We start from the raw sequence: 21,987 nt of genomic DNA, 5'->3' as shown, positions 1-21,987 counted from the left end.
GGGTGAAGTAGTGGAGGGATCTCGGGGAACAAACTGATGCTGCGACAGTTGCCCCCAGAACCCTGGAGAGTGTGCATTGCTTACAGCATATGTGTTTGTCATTGACCTCGGTCGAAACACGGGAGCAGCGTTACGCGATTAAGTTTTGCATGCGACTGAACAAAACTGCCACGGAGACTCTCGGTATTATTCAAGAGACCTTTAAGGAAGAAGCCATGTCCCATGCAATGGTTTTGATGTGGCACAAATGTTTCAAAGATGGCTGCAGGAATGTTGAAGACGACGACTGGTCTGGGAGGCCATCATAAAGCCAAACGGATCATAATGTGGAGAGAGTGCGGGAACTTTTAAACATTGACTGTCATCTTAGTACTAGATTAATTGCTGATGAACTGGGACTTAGTCAGAGTGTGGTGTAGAGGATTGTGATGGAGAATTTGATGATGCGAAAAGTGTGTGCCAAACTGGTGCCAAAAATTTTGTCAGTGGATCAGAAGAAACGGCGGATGACTGTTTGGCAGGAAATGCTCCAATGGTTGAATGTTGTTCTGAACCTTCTGGAGAAAGTTGTGACTGGTGATGAGACCTGCGTCTACAAGTACGATCCTGAGTCAAATCGTCAAAGCTCAGAATGGCACACTGCTTCCTCGCTAAAGCCCAAGGAAGTGTATGCAATTGTGTTTTTTTTTTAAAGGAGTGATTCGCGAAGAGTTTGTTGCTCGTAAACAGACTGTCACTGGTGACTTTTACGCTGGAGTGGAGCACTGCTTGAGGGATCGAGTTCACCACTTCTGCCCGGTGATCAAGGGCAATTGTGTTCTCCACCCTGACAACGTGCCCGCCCCCACGTCATGCGCCGCTGCTGAAGTTTTGGTCAAGTTCAGTGTGACAACACTGCCGCAGCCACCCTACAGCCCTGACTTGGCTCCAAGTCACTTTTTCATCTTCTCCTGAATCAAGACAGGCCTAAAAGGGAAGCAATTCGACTCCATCGATGCCATCCAGCAGGTGTTGACTAGAGCCCTTGATATAATGACACCCGAGGCCTTCCAGAAGGGCTATGAACAGTGGAAGATGCACTGGCAGTGCTGTGTTGGTGCTGAAGGATCATATTTTGAAGAATATTAGTCCACTGTACTTAAATCTTCAGTAAATATCTAGTTCTGAGTTAAGTCTTGAAACTTTAGAATCACACCCTGTATGACTTGCTTATATTTTCTATACATGCTTTTATGTATATATTCCTTGCTGCTAGCGTAACAGATACAAAAAATATGACCTAGTTATTGTAAATTGTCAAACAGTGTTCAAAATAATCAAATATAATATGTAAATTTCTGACTGTACCATGGCATTATCCTTCTCTAAAGAAGATATTGACTGTTTGCTAAACTAAGTTAGTTTTTGTGATATACTTTTTATACTTCACATACATGTATAGCCAAGATCTGAAGATTTATAATATCCCTAATTTTGTAGGCTTCTGAAGATGACAAACTAATTTGTCAAAACCAGTAAATATAATAAAATTTATTTGTAATTGATGACTGAAATTTATCCTGAAAAATAGTACTAAGATTGTTGAAAATTACAGCCATGACTAAAATAAAAAGTTTTACCTTGGCATAATCTAATGACAGATCAGTGTCCATTAAGTATAACTGAAGTATGTTCAACAAATTGAATACCTTATTTCTCGTCTATTCTAGTGGTATTTGTTTACTCAAACTTTCTATCCTACTGAAAATAACACAATGTGGAATCCAAGTTTTTATCAAAATTGCATTTATACTCGTGTCTTTTTATTTACGTTAGAATTTTAGTTCTTATATTTTCATTCTGTGTTTATAGAAGCACATCCTGAGCGTTTCAACTCTCGCCTTCGGAATAAGATGTTCTATGGACAAGCTGGTGGGAAAGATCTTTTGAGGCGGAAATGGAAAGGACTTGCAGAATTAGTCACATTAGAATGTGATGGTAAAGACATAACTCCTAAGTTGAGGGATCATAAGGTCCATGCAATTGTGTTTCTCAACATTCCAAGGTAATTACAGATGTGAAATGATTCTGCTAATTTTAAATTATGACCACATGGTTCATGCAGAATTTTTCTGATACTGCTGAAATAAATGTATTTATTTATTCGTTAATCAATAGACAATCTCAATTACATGAATTTAGTCAACACATGCACATCTTCAATTTTGTTTGTGTATATAACATACAAAAACATCTTAGCACAGATAAAATTTTATTAAGTAACCCTTATGTGTGTATATAAAAGAAATCAAAAATTTCGCTAATGAATCTTACGCAAGTTAAAAACATGATTAAATCATACTTGGATGCCCACACCAGTTCACTCACTTATCTTCATAATTTTACACGTCACCAGCTTCAGTTCTGCAAAATATATCAATGCACTCAATAATTTTCACAATTCTACTCTTTGACAGCTCCTCTTCTGCAATGTTATGTGTCCACAGTACTTTGAACATACAGTAAAAGAGCAAGCAATAACACGACAGATTTTATATAAAGAATAGGTACGTACATTTTATGAAGAGTAAGATTGGAAAAGTTCCAAAGAATCAAAAAACAATGTATCTCTTTTTGTACGTAACTTACGTGTATACACAAGAAATTGAGAAGATAGTCTGGTACCACAGAAGTACAGCAGTAATATTTTAACTAGTAGGACAGCAGTTAACAAAAACCATTTCTAATTTGTTTTACATGTTTTACACGAGAATAACAAAATATCAATTCAAGAAAAAACATTGCAAAATTGACTTCTGTTTCTTACACAACTCTATCTTGGGATCTGATGGTGCAAAATTTACTGTAAAATTCCCTGTACATTGTCATCGGACCTTTCTGTTTTGCAGAGATAAATATCGATATTTTAGATACTGTACAGCGTGGCATACACCAGCCATGGTCTTTCCTCTTTTGAATTCATTGAGTTTTTTCAAGTCTTCTGTTTTATATTAAGAATTTATGATAGCTTTTTTGAGATGGATGAGTATGAAATACTTTCACCATACTGCATATGGAGATCTTGCATGCCTGCATTGACATCAGTATTTCAAAAGCACCTTTCAAACTGGAGAAGTCAGTTGTATCAATCTTGGGTAAACCTTCTAGAATTACAATCTTACTTACCTTTCTTTATTTTTATCTAAGTGCTAGATCTCTGTCGCAGCTCAAAACACTGTGCGCACTCGCCAAAAACTTGTGTGTTGTCTCTTCGAACTATCTCAGGCCAAGTGAAGACGACCTGACATGTGGCACTCAGAGCTATTGAGGGAAGCACTGCTTTGCGCAAATACTGTGCACCATCCACTAATGAATGTCTGAAGCATTTTCTCAGTGATTTTTATCCTTTAAAAATTTTATCAGTGATTAGATGATAGGATCAAGTCTAGGAACATACAACAGAGTACTGAGAACTCAGTAGCACTGCAAACGCTTTTTGTGGAAAGATCGCACCCTAGTTTTTCATTCCACTCTTCATGTATGTGTGATTTCTGCGTTATGGGTGCACAGATTGTTAATAATTTCTTGCTTGATGAAGATTCATGCGATTGTCTATCTGTTAGGTGTTCTTTCAGGGTACATAGAGATGAGGATATTTATTTCTGAACAACTGATATTTTTTTCATTGCATTTTCTTCTGTTGTTGTGTAAAATGTATCAAACAATAATAAGATACCATCAGTTAATTTAGGCTACTTCCTATGTAGGTATGAATCGCAGGGATAATCTCATGTTGTTTAGTTGCAATTTACTAAATGTATCAATATGATGAAAAAGATAGTTGATACTCACCATGTTGAGATGCTGAGCCACATATAGGCACAACAAAAAGATTGTCAGAGCTTTTGGCCAACAAGGCCTTTATCAGAGATAGAACACGCACATGCACATGCAAACACAACTAACACATACATGACTACAGTCTCAGGCTGCTGAGCACACACTGTGATCAGCTGCACATGATGGGAGATGCAAAGGAGGTAAAGAGGAGGCTGATGTGGAGAGTGGAATGGATAGCAGGGTAGGGGTGGGGGACGGTAAAGTGCTGCTTGGGGGGGGCATACTGGGACGAGACGAAGAGAGGGTAGGAGCTAGGTGAAGTCGGGAGGTTAGGGGCGGCAGGGGGGGGGGGGTTGGGGAAAAGGAGAGAGGTAAAAAAGACTGTGGGTGTGTTCGTGGGATAGAAGACTGTGTAGTACTGGAATGGGAACAGGGAAGGGGATAGAGGGCAAGAACAAAGACTAACAAAGGTAGAGGTCAGGAATGTAGGGAGAGTTCCCACAAGCGCAGTTCAGGAAAGGTAGTGTTGGTGGGAAGGGTCCAGATGGCACAGGCTGTGAAGCAGTCATTAGAATGAAGAATGTTGTGGCAGCATGCTCAGCAACGTGATGATCCAGCTGTTTCTGGGCAGCAGTTTGTTGGTGGCCATTCAAGTGAACAGACAGCTTGTCAGTTGTCATGCCCATGTAGAATGCAGCACAGTGGTTGCAGCTTAGCTTGTAGGTCACATGACTGGTTTCACAGGTAGCCCTGCCTTTAATGGGGTAGGTGATGCTTGTGACGAGTGGAGTAGGTGGTGGTGGGAGGATGTATGGGACAGGTCTCGCATCTAGGTCTATAACAGCTATATGAGCCATGAGGCAAGGGGATGAGAGCAGGAGTTGTGTAGCGATGCACGAGGATATTGTGTAGAGTCCGTGGGTGGTAGAGTACCACTGTGGGAGGGGTGGGAAGGATAGTAGGTAGGACAGTCCTCATATCAGGGCAGAACGAGAGGTAGTCGAAAACCTCTTCCGACTACCTTTCGTTGTGCTATGAAATAAGGAGTGTCTACCCACTATCCTTCCCACCTGTCCCACAGTGGTATTCCACTGCCCACTGAATGTACACAATATCCTCGTCCATACCTACACAGCTCCTGCTCCCATCCCATTGCCTAATGGCTCATATCACTGTTAGAATGAAAGACCTGTCCCATACATTCTCCCATAACCACCTACTCTAGTCTAATCACAAGCATGACCTACCTCATCAAAGGCAGGGCTACCTGTGAAACCAGTCCTGTGATCTACAAGCGAAGTTGTAGCTACTGTCCTGCATTCTACGTGAGCATGACAACTGAGGAGCTGTCTGTCCCCTTGAATGACAACCAACAAACTGCGGCCAAGAAACAGCTGGACCACCAAGTTTCTGATCATGCTGCCAAACACGACATTCTTCATTTCGATGACAGCTTCACAGCCTGTGCCATCTGGATTCTTCTCACCAACACCTGCTTCCCTGAGTTACACAGATGGGAACTCTCCCAGCAATATACCCTACATCCTGTAACCCTCCTGGCCTCAATCTTTGCCAATATTTGTCCTTACCTCCTAGCCCCTTCCCTGTTCCCATTCCAACACTACACTGTTGTCTATTTCACCAACATACCCAAAATCTTCTTACCTCTCTCCTTTTCCGCTATGCTCCCACCCTCTGTCTAACATCCCGACTGCACCTAGCTGCCCTACCCTCTCTCCATCTCATCCCTGTATGCTCCCACAAGTAGCACTTTACTGTACCCCACCCCTATCCTGCTATCCATCCCCTTCCCTGTCCCAGTCACCTGTTACCCCTACCACCTGGCTGCATCTCCCATCATGCTCAGCTGATCGCAGTGTGGCCTCAGCAGCCAGAGACTCGGCCGTGTGTGTGTGTGTGTGTGTGTGTGTGTGTTTTGTGTGTTTGCTAGAGAGAGAGAGAGAGAGAGAGAGAGAGAGAGAGAGAGAGAGAGAGAGAGAGAGAGTGTCTGGGTGTTCTATCTCATGGTCGAAACCTGATTTTCGGACAGTCTTTTTGGTGTGCCTATCTGTGACTCGGCATCTCCACTGTATGCTGAGTATCAACTGCCGTTTTGATAATATTATTACATTCCATCCTAGATTTTCCATTATTGAATGTATGACAAACAATCCTTTTCTTGTGATTCATTTGTTTTGCAAAGTATTAATTTCATATGAATATATTGTACCAAAAAGAAATGACTGTCAGTTTGTATACCTAACATTTAAAAAGAAAAGTACACAGTTGGGTTGGGATTATTCTGAATAACAGAATATTATTTGATTTTAGTTATGGTGGTGGCACTCATCCCTGGAATCGAGCAGGAGGTAATGTGGAACCAGCAACTGATGATGGCCTTATAGAAGTTGTTGGACTCACAACATATCAGTTGGTGAGTATTATAAAGGAGAGAAAAGTGGTATTTTTATGATAAAATTGTTCCATTTGATTGGTTTCTATTTGTTCATTTTATATTGGTTCTTACTTCATACACACATGATGATTCTCATTAATAATATATAAAAAACGTAAATTTATTGTTCCACTCTGCCAGATATCATAGTGCACAAGCACCTGCACTTCAGGAAAGTATGTTGTGAATTTCTTTATTCTGGGATAAAACAAACTATAATTACCAAAGAAGCAGAATATTTCTGAAAATATCAGTAAGTGTGGTAGTTCATTGAATGACTGATGTGGACCCTTCCAGGTTTGATTTAAGTAATCATTTAATTTCTGAGCTAAGTTTAGCTGCTAGTTTCTGCACGTTAACTAGAGAGGTCATATATATATTTCATATCAAGGGAGTAGTAAGGGGATGAAATTTCTCACACCCGAGTAGCAGCTGTGTAGCACATTGTAGGCATATTAGACCTCAATCAGTAAACTTCATCTTGAGTACTAATAAGGGGGAATGTGCAAAGAGTAGAGGAAGAATGCTCCATCTAGCAAGAAGACTGCACCAGATTGCACTCCAGTTTATGTACCTGAACCTTATTTTGTCCATGTTGGACTGTCATTTGGAAACTTGCGACCATTTATGAAACAAAAGCCAAATTGAAATGAGTATCCATTTCAATCACTTTTCAATTTTTATTTTATACAACCATGCATCTTGAGAGGTTAGACCATCATTCTTGGGTGGCCACATGTGTACTTAAGGCGTGTGACTCTGGATGCATCCAGGAGAAGAAATTGTATTTACTCAAGGATGAAGGCTTAAACCATTGAAAAAAGCAATGGAAAAAAATAAAAAGTGGTTGACACAAAGCACACACTTTGAAATAAATTTTTCATCAAAACTGTAGTGCACAGGTATGATTTCAAGTTCATTTTAATTATATTGTGCTCATTTTGTATCTCCATCAGTGGAAAAGATAATACTTTCTTGAATAATGGACTAGGATGAAACTTCAGAGGTGGACTTTTCAAATAAAATTCCAAGTTCAGATAAAAAAAAACCATTCTTTTTTATTAATTATTCACAATTTATGAAATGTTTTCTTTAATTAACTCTGTTGCTTTGTCTAAAACAAATAACTTCCATTCTGACTGATCAATACATGAGCTCAGTTGTGACTGATCAGTATGAATTATGAAGTAGACAGATGCAGTACACTAATTACACAAATCTTCATCAATGAAGAAAAAAAAAATTGTCTGCAAGATGTGCTCATGTTGTGGCAAAATTAGATAATGCAAAGTGGTGCAGTATCAAGATTTTAACAGGGGTGATTTAAAAGAAAGAGACGTGTGACAGTGGAGAGTTCACTATATTCACAAGTATACGTAAATACTGTCCAGTTGTAAAGGATTAACCACCTGTTTTGTTTGTTTTCAGTACTAAATCTAACTTAAGAGTGAGTTAAATTTTATTCCTGGCCGAGAATCACTCATGCCCACAATGCCCCAGAAACTGTTTCACAACTCATTTTATCAAAATTAAACTGAAATGAAATGCATAATTCAACAGTGGTTAATACGGGTTGACAGTGGCCAGGTTTAAATAGTAGCAGCATGAAGTCTATAAATGTATACTAATTGAATATTACAGAATATAATGCTCCTGAAAATATTTGTAGATTGTAAGCTCACAGTACCAGTCAACTTGCTACATATTTTAATCATTTTTTGCCTGAGAGACATTTTCGCAGTTAAGTGCAGTTTTTTCACAAATGCCAGATATTGCGTGTTCAAAAAAGTTTTCTTATATGGTTTAGGAACACATTTGCAATGTCAGTGAAGATTTTTTAAAGGATGATGATTGCTCTGTTCGAGAAAAAAATGGTTTTGACCTGGAAATATAGCTACAGTGCTTTCTTACTTATTCTATAACTACTGCTAGTAATACATTGCAGAATGAATGTTTTAGGGACCTTTTAATGCTGCTTGTATTTGAAGTACTTCATTTGGTTATTCCAAAAACAATTTACAACAAACTGAAAATACCACTTAAGAGTATACCATTACATGCAAAACATTGACACTGGCTATTCTTTTTTTAGCCTTTGCTGCAAGCTGGTGGACATGGAACCTGTATCACACAGTGCAAGTCCGCTCGAATTGTTACTACCAAGACAATACCCATGCAGGTAGATGGTGAAGCCTGCAAGCTCAACCCTTCAATAATCACCATGACATTATTAAATAAAGCCCCAATGCTTGCCAAAAGAAGAGGTGGTAAAGCAAATGTTCAGTAAGTATTTAAATTGGTTGCCCAGACCTTCGTTTCCATTCTGGCACATCTGTACGATAGTTGATATTGCAGGGAGATAGGCAAAATTCTCATGAACCAGTGTGAGGTAAATTTATAGTAGTGGTGTTGAAGATAGATGTAAGGACCATAAAAGTAAGTTGTTAGCAAGGTATCTTCTCTCTGTACCATTACAGAGAAATACTCTGATGATGCTTCAGGAAGTATTTCTATTTAAATTGTTCAGCAAAATATAATCTACAACTGTATCGTTTTTATGTCTCACTTTCAAGCATGTTAATATGTCTCTGAAATTGTGGGATTTGTCATATTGATATTGTTTTTTCCAGTGTTAGCCAACTTTGCGAAACTACCATTTGCAGAATTTTAGCTGCCAACATGAACTGGAAGTTGCATGAATATATGTGTGTGTGTGTGTGTGTGTGTGTGTGTGTGTGTGTGTGTGTGTGTGTGTGAACTGTACTGGGGACCTAGAAACGACAGAGAGGCTTTGTCCCCGCCGTATCTCTCTGTGGTACAAAACCCCACAACAGGCTACGAGCAGTCCACTCACTCCACTGCCACCCCACACTGAACCCAGGGTTATTGTGCGGTTTGGCCCACAGTGGACCCCCCGGGAATGTCTCCTTCCAGACGAGTGTAACCCCATAGTGTAACAGAGGTGGAATAAGAGGAACCAGCCTGCATTCGCAAAGGCGTATGGAAAACCACTTTAAAAACTTTCCACAGGCTGGCCAGCACAGCAGACCTTGACACTAATTCACCGGCCTGATTCGTGCAGGGGACTGGCATTCCTTCCCACTCGGGAAGCAGTGCATTAGACCACAACGCGAGCCAAGCAGGCAACTTGAAGTTACTCAAAAATAATTTTGAAGAATGACCTTTTTGGCGGTTTCTTTATTTGCAGAAGTCGGGGAAGAAAAAGTCTCGGTTTCTGTCCTGAATTCTCGTGGTGACTGAAACAGTGATACACTACTCGAAACATATTTTGTTTGTTCACCATGAACCTGCATTAAGGATGAGATTTTACAGCCATGTGAATCACAGACTGACTGCCACACTTCTGCTCAAAATTTGACTGGAGTCAGGGAGGAGCCTGTGCTATTTTGAGGAATGCCATGCATATTTAATCAGGTCTAGAAACCTGAGGAGAGGGAGAACTCTGTGTCTGCCTTTTGTTTAACAGTGTTTTTCAAATGTCTCTCAGCTTTCTCGTCTAGAGCTTGAGAGTGCACTCACATGTCGTGAGATTTGCACAGCACTCTCTACTGCTGCAAGGACACCTGAATGCTTCAAAATAAACTATTGTACTTACCTTTCACTGCATTAGCCTCCTCCAAGTTGAAAATGCATTTCAGATTTCCCAGGTACTTTGGAACGTTGTGTAGCACGTATTTTATATCCTCATTTGCCTCTCAAATAAAAACACTAGCTGTAAAATTTGTTACATTTTTCCATTTATTTCTTCCAAAATAATGCCCTGAAATGAGGTTCATTCTGTGTGACAGTGTGACCACCACATATGGAACAACTTCTCCCTCCTCCTCCTCCTCCTCCTCTTCCTCCTGTTCCCCGCCCCATCTCCACAATATCATGGTCAGACCCTATGCTCCTTCTGCACCTGTCTCTTAATCCTGTGGCTCGTACCCCTGTGGCCATTCCCAATGTAAAACTCGCCATATGAACCCTCCTGCTACCACCCACACCAGTCCTGTAACTGGAAAAAATAGACTGTCAAAAGAAGAGCCACATGTGAAGTGACACACGTCATGCAGCAGCTGTTATGTAAACACTTTTCGGCCTTTTACATTTGTATGAGAACCAACAGGTTATCAGTCAGTAGGAACATACATTGACACAGGGTGTACTCTGCCAACACCAAATACCCTGTTGCAGAGCATTCTGTACAATATGACGGTTTTGACCTGAGTGCCTTTTTCATGACACATGCCATCTGCTTTCTTCTCCCAGGCACTAGCATCTCAGAACTCTGCAGATTGGAACTGGATTACAATATGTCCTTGGTTCTCGCCGCCAACATGTCTGTAATTTACGTTAATTTCTTCGATCTCAGCATTTATTCTCAATAACTGTTCTGTCTTCACTCTTTTTCTTTCTTTCTTTCTTTCTTCTTCTTCTTCTTCTTCTTCTTCCCCCCCCCCTCCCCCTGCCCCCCCGCCCCCCCCCCCCCCCCCGACCTATGGGTCAGTCCACACCAATTGGTCCAACATTGGTTGCTTGACCATCTCAGAAAAAAATTGATATTCATTGGGTAAATTCCCCATATTTCGTTGACTCAAAAATATTGTTTTAAAAAACATTATTGGTTATCATTTTAAAAAAAGTGACCATTTCTGTTTCAGGCTGCAAGCATTCTTTTTGCATGTACAAGCATCCGCAGCTCATGGTCTAGTGGCTAGCGTTGCTGCCTCTGGATCGTCTACATCTACATCCACATCCATACTCTGCAAGCCACCTGTCGGTGTGTGGCAGAGGGTACTTTGTATACCTCTATTGGTTCTCCCTTATAGTCCAGTCTCATATTGTTCGTGGAAAAAAGATTGTCGGTATGCCTCTGTGTGGGCTCTAATCTTTCTGATTTTATCCTTATGGTCTCTTCGCGAGATATACATAGGAGGGAGCAATGTACTGCTTGACTCCTCAGTGAAGGTACGTTCTCGAAACTTCAACAAAAGCCTGTACTGAGCTACTGAGCATTTCTCGTGCAGTCTTCCACTGGAGTTTATCTATCATCTCCGTAACGCTTTCACGATTACTGAATGATCCTGTAACGAAGTGCATTGTTCTCCATTGGATTTCCTCTCTCTCTCTGCTATCAACCCTATCTGGTACGAATCCCACACTGGTGAGAAATATTCAAGCAGTGGGTGAATAAGTGTACTGTAACCTACTACCTTTGTTTTCAGATTGCATTTCCTTAGGATTCTTCCAATGAATCTCAGTCTGGCATCTGATTTACCGATGATCAACTTTATACGATCATTCCATTTTAAATCACTCCTAATGCCTACTCCCAGATAATTCATGGAATTAACTGCTTCCAGTTGCCGATCTGCTATATTGTAGCTAAATGATAAAGGATCTTTCTTTCTCTGTATTTGCAGCACATTACACTTGTCTACATTGAGATTCAATTGCCATTCCCTGCACCATGCGTCAATTCGTTGCAGATCCTCCTGCATTTCAGTACAATTTTCCATTGTTGCAACCTCTCGATACACCACAGCATCATCTGCAAAAAGCCTCAGTGAACTTCTGATGTTATCCACAAGGTCATTTATATATATTTCGAATAGCAACGGTCCTACGACACTCCCCTGTGGCACACCTGAAATCACACTTGCTTCAGAAGACTTCTCTCCATTGAGAATGACATGCTGCATTCTGATATCTAAGAACTCTACAATCCAATCACACAATTGGTCTGTTAGTCCATATAATATTACTTTGTTCATTAAACAACTGTGGGGAACTGTATCGAACGCCTTGCGGAAGTCAAGAAACACTGCATCTACCTAGGAACCTGTGTCTATGGCCCTCTAAATCTCGTGGACGAATAGCGCTAGCTGGGTTTCACACGATTGTCTTTTTCGAAACCACTGCTGAATCCTACGGAGTAGATTTCTAGTCTCCAGAAAAGTCATTATACTCGAACATAATACGTGTTCCAAAATGCTACAACTGATCGACTTTAGAGATATAGGTCTGTAGTTCTGCATATCTGTTAGACGTCCCTTCTTGAAAAGGGGGAAGACCTGTGCCCTATTCCAATCCTTAGGAAAGCTACGCTCTTCTAGAGACCTACGGTACACCGCTGCAAGAAGGGGGGGGGGGGCATGTTCCTTCATGTACTCTGTGTAAAATCGAACTGGTATCCCATCAGGTCCAGCGGCCTTTCCTCTTTTGAGCGATTTTAATTGTTTCTCTATCCCTCTGTCGTCTACTTCTATATCTACCATTTTGTCATCTGTGCAACAATCTAGAGAAGGAACTACAGTGCAGTCTTCATCTGTGAAACAGCTTTGGAAAAAGACATTTAGTATTTCGGCCTTTAGTCTGTCATCCTCTGTTTCAGTACCATTTTGGTCACAGAGTGTCTGGATATTTTGTTTTGATCCACCTACCGCTTTGACACAAGACCAAAATTTCTTAGGATTTTCTGCCAAGTCAGTACATAGAACTTTACTTTCAAATTCATTGAACGCCTCTCGCATAGCCCTCCTCACACTACATTTCGCTTTGCGTAATTTTTGTTTGTCTGCAAGGATTTGGATATGTTTATGTTTGCTATGAAGGTCCCTTTGCTTCTGCAGCAGTTTTCTAACTCGGTTGTTGTACCATGGTGCCTCTTTTCCATTTCTTACGATCTTGCTTGGCACATAATCGTCTAATGCATATTGTACGATGGTTTTGAACTTCGTCCACTGATCCTGAACACTATCTGTACTTCAGACAAAACTTTTGTGTTGAGCCATCAAGTACACTGAAATCTGCTTTCTGTCACTTTTCCTAAACAGAAAAATCTTCCTACCTTTTTTAATATTTCTATTTATGGCTGAAATCATCAGTGCAGTAACCGCTTTATGATCGCTGATTCCCTGTTCTGCGTTAACTGTTTCAAATACACTCCTGGAAATTGAAATAAGAACACCGTGAATTCATTGTCCCAGGAAGGGGAAACTTTATTGACACATTCCTGGGGTCAGATACATCACATGATCACACTGACAGAACCACAGGCACATAGACACAGGCAACAGAGCATGCACAATGTCGGCACTAGTACATTGTATATCCACCTTTTGCAGCAATGCAGGCTGCTATTCTCCCATGGAGACGATCATAGAGATGTTGGATGTAGTCCTGTGGAACGGCTTGCCATGCCATTTCCACCTGGCGCCTCAGTTGGACCAGCGTTCGTGCTGGACGTGCAGACCGCGTGGACGACGCTTCATCCAGTCCCAAACATGCTCAATGGGGGACAGATCCGGAGATCTTGCTGGCCAGGGTAGTTGACTTACACCTTCTAGAGCACGTTGGGTGGCACGGGATACATGTGGACGTGCATTGTCCTGTTGGAACAGCAAGTTCCCTTGCCGGTCTAGGAATGGTAGAACGATGGGTTCGATGACGGTTTGGATGTACCGTGCACTATTCAGTGTCTCCTCGACGATCACCAGAGGTGTACGGCCAGTGTAGGAGATCGCTCCCCACACCATGATGCCGGGTGTTGGTCCTGTGTGCCTCGGTGGTATGCAGTCCTGATTGTGGCGCTCACCTGCACGGCGCCAAACATGCATACGACCATTATTGGCACCAAGGCAGAAGCGACTCTCATCGCTGAAGACGACACGTCTCCATTCGTCCCTCCATTCACACCTGCCTGACACCACTGGAGGCGGGCTGCACGATGTTGGGGCGTGAGCGGAAGACGGCCTAACGGTGTGCGGGACCGTAGCCCAGCTTCATGGAGACGGTTGCGAATGGTCCTCGCCGATACCCCAGGAGCAACAGTGTCCCTAATTTGCTGGGAAGTGGCGGTGCGGTCCCCTACGGCACTGCGTAGGATCCTACGGTCTTGGCATGCCGTGCGTGTGATCATTGCTTGTACAGCCCTCTCGCAGTGTCCGGAGCAAGTATGGTGGGTCTGACACACCGGTGTCAATGTGTTCTTTTTTCCATTTCCAGGAGTGTAGTTCGGGTCTGTTTGTTACCAGAAGGTCTAATATGTTATCGCCCGGAGTCGGTTTTCTGTTTAACTGCTCAAGGTAATTGTCAGATGGTGCACTTAAAAAAAATAAAATTCACCGGATTCTTTATTCCTGCCACCTGTTATAAACGTTTGAGTCTCCCAGTCTATATCTGGCAAATTAAAATCCCCACCCAGAACTATAGCATGGTTTGGAAACCTACTTGAAATATTTTCCAAATTTTCCTTCAGGTGCTCTACCACAACAGCTGCTGAGCCAGGGGGCCTATAGAGACATCCATTTACCATGTTTGAGCTTGCTTCAACCATGACCTTCACCCAAATTATTTCACATTTCGGATCTCTGTCAATTTCCTTCGATACTATTGCACCTCTAATCGCTATAAGCACACCACCTCCTTCACTGTCCAGCCTGTCTCTGCGGTATACATTCCAATCTGAGTTTAGGATTTCATTACTGTTTACATCTGGTTTCAGCTAACTTTCTGTCCCTAGTACTATGTGGGCATTGTGACCGTTTATTAATGAGAGCATTTCTATTGTTCTTCCCTGTTGCGTTTTGCCTACTACTACCTTGTCGCGTCTCAGGTGGCGTCATGGGTCCTGGGTTCGATTCTTGGCCAGGGGACTGGGTGTTCGTGTTCTCCTCCTCCTCCTCCTCCTCCTCCTCCTCCTCCTCATCATCATCATCATCATCATCATCGTCATCATCTGTGACAGTGGCTAAATTTGACTGTGTAAAAAATTGGACTATGAAAAAGAAACTGGAACCTGTATGGGCGCTGATGACCATGCAGTTGAGCGCTCCACAAATCAATCATCATCATCATGTACAAGCACTTGCGGATTTTAATGTATTCAGTAATGGGTTGCCCCAGAACTTTCAAAAAATAAGTATTTAGTTCAGCACACACTATACTACAAATTAAAACCATGATCACTTAACTGAATGTGTTGTTTAATATATTTTTAATGGCTCAAAGTTATTGGTACCAAAAAAACAAAACAAAAAATCCAAAGAAGGGGTAATTTCTGAGCCTTAATATTTTTGTGCTATTACGCTGTACAGTGTAGTTACTTTTCATAGAGCATCTATGGTCAGAATCTTACATTAAAAAAAAAAAAACACTATTTAAAAAATGGATTCTTTAAATCTTTTTGTTCTTTGTCTTGCAATATCTTTTAGGGGACCAGATAAAAATTTGAAAATCAGCCACTTAATAGATCTTTATGATATCAAACTTCAGTATAAATTTCAACTTGGAAGTAAAAATATGTTTCTTAGTACCTGCAGTATCTGGACTAATGGATGAAGTGTATCAGCTACATAATTTAAACGTATCTGCAATCACTTTTTTGTTTGAATGAACAAATTATTTACATTACCTTGTTCTCAACTTATCTGGTTTCTCAATTTATTTTATTTTATTTTATTTTATTTTTTTCAGTTTGGCTTGAGCTGTGTGGTGGTTTGTTATACTTCACTTCGTGAACCAAACACCTAAATAAGTGGACACCTGAACTCTCATTTTATATGCAATGAATGTTGTTCACTGAATATTCAGTCGTCCTTAAGCAGTATTCATCAAGGTCTAGTTAGTCTGTGCCCTGTATCCGTGTGTCTTCTCCCTCCAACTTGGCTCACAGTTCACCTTCTTACAGGCTGCAGATAAAGGTGCTAAAAGTTAACTTCTCATTCTCATTCACTCCACCACGTAATTACGAAGTGAGATTCAAATCACCTTCTTATACTATCTTCAAAATTAGAAATTGATACATGATAAATGAGGACAGCTACTAACATGTATACTCTCTTTCTGCATTATGTGCATAACAAATCTGATATTCAATGTGATAATTAACAATTATTGTCTTTGATATTTCGCATACTTAGATTTCATGGAGCTCTTTCTTCCACACCACCCGCTCCATGGCACTCCTATCTCCACCTCAGCAGGTAGTGTCTTACTGCTACCAACTCCCGTACAGTCACTGGATCATTAGCTCTAATACCAGCACCTCCCAACATTGTGGTGCTCACAACTTATTGACTACTCTCTGTCACAAACATCTTTTCTCGGACATATGTATTTAAGGATGCAATACCTCTCATTCAAGGGGTGGGATATATCACTACAGAAGTTCATTGAACAACAGAGAAATTTCTTCTTTCAGTTTGGCAGTTAGGTTAAAAGTTTGTTTAGTCACAGTTTTTAATTCCAGGGGAGACAGCTTCTTCAGCACATTTTCAACTGGCATCCATACTTCATTCTTTTTAGATTTTTAAATAAGGTCTTTTGGGTGGTAAAATGGAACATGCACATCTGGGTGTGACAGCAGTATTATCAATTTTGGCAATCCACCATTGTTCTCCATAACACAAGTCACAATGTCCTTATTTTGAATTGTCAGTGGTACAAGTTTTCCTCATTGTTGATGTTCACTATCAAGGGAATTTACACTTGGGCAATTTGTGTGACTGAGGCATAAAACAGTGAAAAGATTGATGCCTTTAATCTTCTGACAAATGCTGAATCTTCCCTCCAAGACATTGGCACAGGGCTCTTGTATTTCCTCACATTTTATAAAAACATTGATAATGCCTTTTACCTGTTCTTTATAGAATTTAAACATTTCATGAGATGTCAAGAGGTGGTCCTCGTAGGTCTGCTACAGAGTAACTTTTTGACAGCTCATTTCGAGCTCTGATTTCTCGTATTTTATTTTGATCATCATTCCTACCTATGTAGGTTGGGCTCAACAAAATATTTTCAAATTTGGAAGAGAAAGTTGGTGACTGAAATTTCGTAAAAAGATCTCGCCGCGACGAAAAACGTCTTTGCTGCAATGATTTCCATCCCAATTCGCGTATCATATCTGCCATACTCTCTCCCCTATTACGTGATAATACAAAACGAGCTGCCATTTTTTGCACCCTTTCGATGTCCTCCGTTAATCGCACCCGGTAAGGATCCCACACCGCGCAGCAATATTCTAACAGAGGACGAACGTGTGTAGTGTAAGCTGTCTCTTTAGTGGACTTGTTGCATCTTCTAAGTGTAATACAATAGTAACTGTCAGTACTACAAACCAGAACTTCCGAAAGGTCTTTATAGTCAGTTGTAAGATGGGCCTCGTCTGTCATTAACTTAACATTCTGGTGATACAAACAAACACAAACATAATGGATGCCAGATGCTCCTGCAACAATACACAATTTTATTTTCAACTTGCAAAATTTCCTCCTTCCAACTTTACTGTCTGAATTTTCTTTTTTGACATCACTGAATAGTTCATTTAAATTACACAATATTAATCTTTCTTGTCTCTGAACCTTAGTAGCATTATCTTTCACAGAAACACAATCTCTTTGCAAGGCATCAAATGGCTGTTATTGTCATCTTCAAAAAACATAATAAACTTCTCAGATTGTGTTTTCATTCATGAAATTAGATACTATTTTTTGTAATGCAGCTAAAATTCCCTGTTGCTCTTTTACTAACTGCCTTGTTAATATAATCAAACATTATGACAGATTAAATTCATCACTAACTTTTGCTCAACTTAATTGATAGGAAACTGATAATGTTAACTCTTTGTTTGAGGTACGACATTTAGTTTTTAGCTTTTCTATCAAATCATCATATTCAGCCAGAGAATTTTTGGAACTTGCATCTGGTTTATTACAATATTTAATTTGAAGTAAAACTTCCAAATTCTTTTTGACAGTAATTGCCAATTTCTCAACTTTTCATTCAATACAAAAGGCCTTTCAACTACACTTAGTTTTCTAATTTTATTAGCAGGCTATACACCTAGGATTTCACAAGCTAAAACCACCTTTTTTATAGTATCTGACAAAATTCCTTATCTGAACCAGTAATATTCCTTTTTCAACTATCAATAACCCTTTCTTTGTCAACAACAAATATCTTGGAATAACATGTTGGACACAATGAGTTTCCTGGTACTATATTGATGAAATGTCTTTTATTTTTAGAGTAACAATCGAACTTTGTTACTCTCAGACCTTTTGTTATAGGCTGCTTACGTTCCTTGAAAAAGGTCCAAGCAAGACTGACCAACAATGTGATGAAATTTCTTTAAGTATTTAATTTCATGATACTTGCAAGTTGAGTTAATCTCTGATCCAAGTCGTGAGTAAAACAATACTTTTTCTTCTTCACTGTAATCTTCAATTAAAATCATGTATTTAGGAAACCCTCCATACACACTTTTATGGAAAACATCATTAATAAAAAGACCAATAGAACAGTGAGACTCCATTGTTCATCTGCACACTTCAGGAGCCAATTGGTAGCTGAGTGTGAGTGAACAGATGTTTGTGGAAGTGGGAAGACAACACACAGACTTATCTGTGAACCTATACAGACACGCAGGTGCTGTCTGCTAGCCTGCTGAAACTTTATGCAATGCATTATTTCAACAAATAATCATTTGTTACTTAACTTTCACATGTTTTTTTAATTATATAGTTGATATACTTTATTCTGCAGTGCATGATGGGAGAGGCAACTGGATGGAGGTGAGTAGGAGGCTGGGAGGTAAAACGACTGGGTGCGTTAGTGGTATAAAGGGCTGTGTAGTGCTGTAATGGGAAGTGGGAAGGGACTGGAGGGTTTGGACAATGACTCCAAGGTTGAGGCCAATCGGGCTAAAGGAATGTAGGATATATCAGGGAGTGTTCCCTCTTGTGCAATTCAGTAAAGCTTGTATTGGTGGGAAGGATCCTTATAACACAGGCTGTGAAGCTGTCATCAAAATGAAGGATCTTGTGTTTGGCGGAATATTCAGCAACAGGGTGGTCCAATTGTTTCTTGGCCACAACTTGTTGGTTGTCATGTCCACATAGAATGCAGCACAGTGATTGTAGCTTAGCTTGTAGATCACATGACTGGTTTCGCTGGTAGCCTTGCCTTTGATGGTATAGGTGATGTTTGTGACTGGGCTGGCCAGAAACATCACCTATCCCATCAAAGGCAGGGCTGTCTGTGAAACAAGTCATGTGATCTACAAGCTAAGCTACAACCGCTGTGCTGTCTATGTGGGGACGACACCCAGCCAGCTGTCTGTCCACTTGAATGGCCACTGACAACCTGTGGCCAGGAAACAACTGGACCACACTGTTGCTGAACACGCCGCATGTAAATTGTGTGTGTGTGTGTGTGTGTGTTTTCTATTTCAGAAGAAGGTTCTTTGGCCAAAACCTAAAATGTTTAGCAGTCTTTTTTTTTTGTGCCTGACTATGATTCAGTGTATACTCTACATGGTGAGAAGCAGGATATCCTTTTAATAATATTGTTTTGTTTATTATATTTGCTTTATTGTGTATTTTCAAACATGGCAGTAGTTTTGGCTTGTACACAAAAATTACTGATTAGAAGAAAATAAGTTGGCTATGGTGCTGGTAAGTACATATCATTATATAGAGAAGGTTCGTATTCCAATTACACATGTTATTCCATAAACTAGACTGTAAAATTGTCAACCAAAATTATCAGTTCCTGACAAACTATGTTTTGATGATTGACAACAGATCTGGTTACAAAATGAATTGACCAATACCAGGTTTAAAGTACTGGTATTCTATTGTCAATGGGTTGTAGATAAGGGTAATAATAATAATTTGTAATGTTTATAATATTTATGATGTGGCCAAGCGTCTTGAAGGAGAAGGAAATTGTTTCTGGACGTTGATGAGTCCACAACAAGTTTTTCTGTGTAAAACATTGCTCTCTCACATCTGGTCCAAAGTTTTGGTTGTTTCACACATCTAACAAGAAAGCATGCAGTTTGATCACCAGTACTATTTTGTATAAATTTGTAAGTACAGTTGTTAAGTGTGCACTTGCCTTTGTACTTTTTCTCTTTGACTGGAAGCATCCATTTAGTGCACATTTCTTTTTCAAAGTTAAACTAATCTCCAGTGTCCATCCAGGATTCAATAAAACTATCAAATGCAGGGATGTCGGTTTGTTAGTTGCAAGTGACAATCGAGGAAATAGGTGCTTTCATGATCTTTATTTATGTATTTATTTATTTTAAAGGTAACTTTCATTGTGAATTGGCAGCTGAAAATTGACAAGTAGGTCTTTAAGTGATGTTAACTACAACTGGCATGAAAAATAAAGGCAGGTTTTGACGTGAAAGCCTGACCATTTCATTGTTAGTTGGATCTGGATGGGCAGTGGACATTACTATTAATGTGGTGTGCTGAAAGTGGCAGAAACAGTAACTTTCGATGGAAGTTCATTCTCCATATGTTTGTAATACTGTTTAGAAAATGGCATTCTTTTTTCTTTTAATGTTGACAAAATAGTTGCAGGTTCTTATGTTGTTTGCATTTCTGTTTTTACAGACAGACTGCCTTGGAACAGCTCAAGATTAGTGTGTACCGAATTAGTATGTCAGATTATGAACAACACCATTATGACAAGGAACTATTGAAACAAGCAGGTATGGTCCTTGTATCGCAGTATTCTAATAAAACAAAGATTTTTCAACTTCATTTTCAAAGTTTGGTACAGTAACCATTTGTGGGAGGCAAACAAGGGCAAGTGGATACTAAAGGACAAATATTGTATTTTGAGTCATCAATAAAGGAAAATTGCAGAAAAAAGAATGAAGAGTATGAAGGAATAACTGAAGTAGCTTTCAGATTTGCTTACTTTTCCTTAGTAGTCTTGGAAATAATGAAATTTACACATTTGTTTATATTACTGTTATAAGGCAGACAGTTACATTAATTGAACTATAAAGCAATGTGAAACCTGAGTAATGTAAGAAGTGCATGTCAAGTAATGTTTGTTTGTAAAAACATAGTTGAGAACAACTGGTTGTGAATAGTGGCCATGCTTTAATGTAAGGGAATGTAAGGTGGATTTTGGAAAGGAAATCGTATAGAGAGTGTGAAATTTAAGATTAAATCACCCAAAACATGAATGTATAGGTATGGTATATCTGCCATTTGAGATGAATGGGAAGAAATGTGTACCTCCAGAGAAGCAGCAACTGTCAGAATCATGTTGCCTGCACAAGCTACTCAGTGTCAGAAGTAAGATTCTGCATCCTGGAATATATTCCAGTGATTGCTTAAACTTCTGCTTTCAACAGCGGATACTTTTGTATTTGCAGATGATACCAACCTCTTTATGAAAGGAAAGAATGATTATGAGGTGCAGCATAGAACTGACAAAACAATAGATGTAGCAGATAAGTGGTTTAAAGATGGCTTTCTCTTGCTAAAGAAAGTGTGTGGGTGGATTTCAACTATAAAATGACTAAAATCAGAATCTTCGCAAAGGGTACATTAGGGAATAGCCAAATTCAGGAAAAGGATTGTAAAATTTTTAATATTATGGGTGGGTGAACACTTAGGTGGGACAAATGTGTAGAAAACTTAAACAAGTTCTGTTACATATTAAGAATGCTCACAGATTGTTGCCATGCTGAAACAGTATGAAGTGCTAAGGTACAGTATATCATTCTTGAGAAACACTTTTGCAAAACCATTATTTAAACTCCAGAAAAAGTTATAAGATTTTGTTGATTACAGAGAAACATGTAGATGTATTTTTAAAGAATTAAAAACTGTTATTCTACCAGCTATATTTGTATGTTAGAGTATTTGTGTCATTAAGACTCATTGAGAGTTTTCAAC

At 39.8% G+C, this 21,987-nt stretch overlaps 1 protein-coding gene across 3 annotated transcripts in view; it reads left to right on the top strand.

Annotated features, from left to right (window-relative positions):
• Window positions 1-21,987, top strand: part of LOC126282166 (eye-specific diacylglycerol kinase) — a 1,350,273-nt gene that overhangs the window by 1,226,988 nt on the left and 101,298 nt on the right. For all 3 annotated transcript variants that reach the window (XM_049981691.1, XM_049981690.1, XM_049981689.1), the window contains exons 10-13: window positions 1,852-2,044; window positions 6,151-6,253; window positions 8,367-8,557; window positions 20,686-20,783. In XM_049981691.1, the coding sequence (XP_049837648.1) occupies window positions 1,852-2,044; window positions 6,151-6,253; window positions 8,367-8,557; window positions 20,686-20,783 (585 nt within the window). The remainder of the gene's footprint in view (window positions 1-1,851; window positions 2,045-6,150; window positions 6,254-8,366; window positions 8,558-20,685; window positions 20,784-21,987) is intronic.

This window comes from Schistocerca gregaria, chromosome 7, assembly GCF_023897955.1.
Source record: "Schistocerca gregaria isolate iqSchGreg1 chromosome 7, iqSchGreg1.2, whole genome shotgun sequence".
Taxonomy (NCBI): domain Eukaryota; kingdom Metazoa; phylum Arthropoda; class Insecta; order Orthoptera; family Acrididae; genus Schistocerca; species Schistocerca gregaria.
The sequence above is the reverse complement of the archived record's forward strand: the minus strand, read 5'-3'. Positions and strand labels throughout refer to the sequence as shown.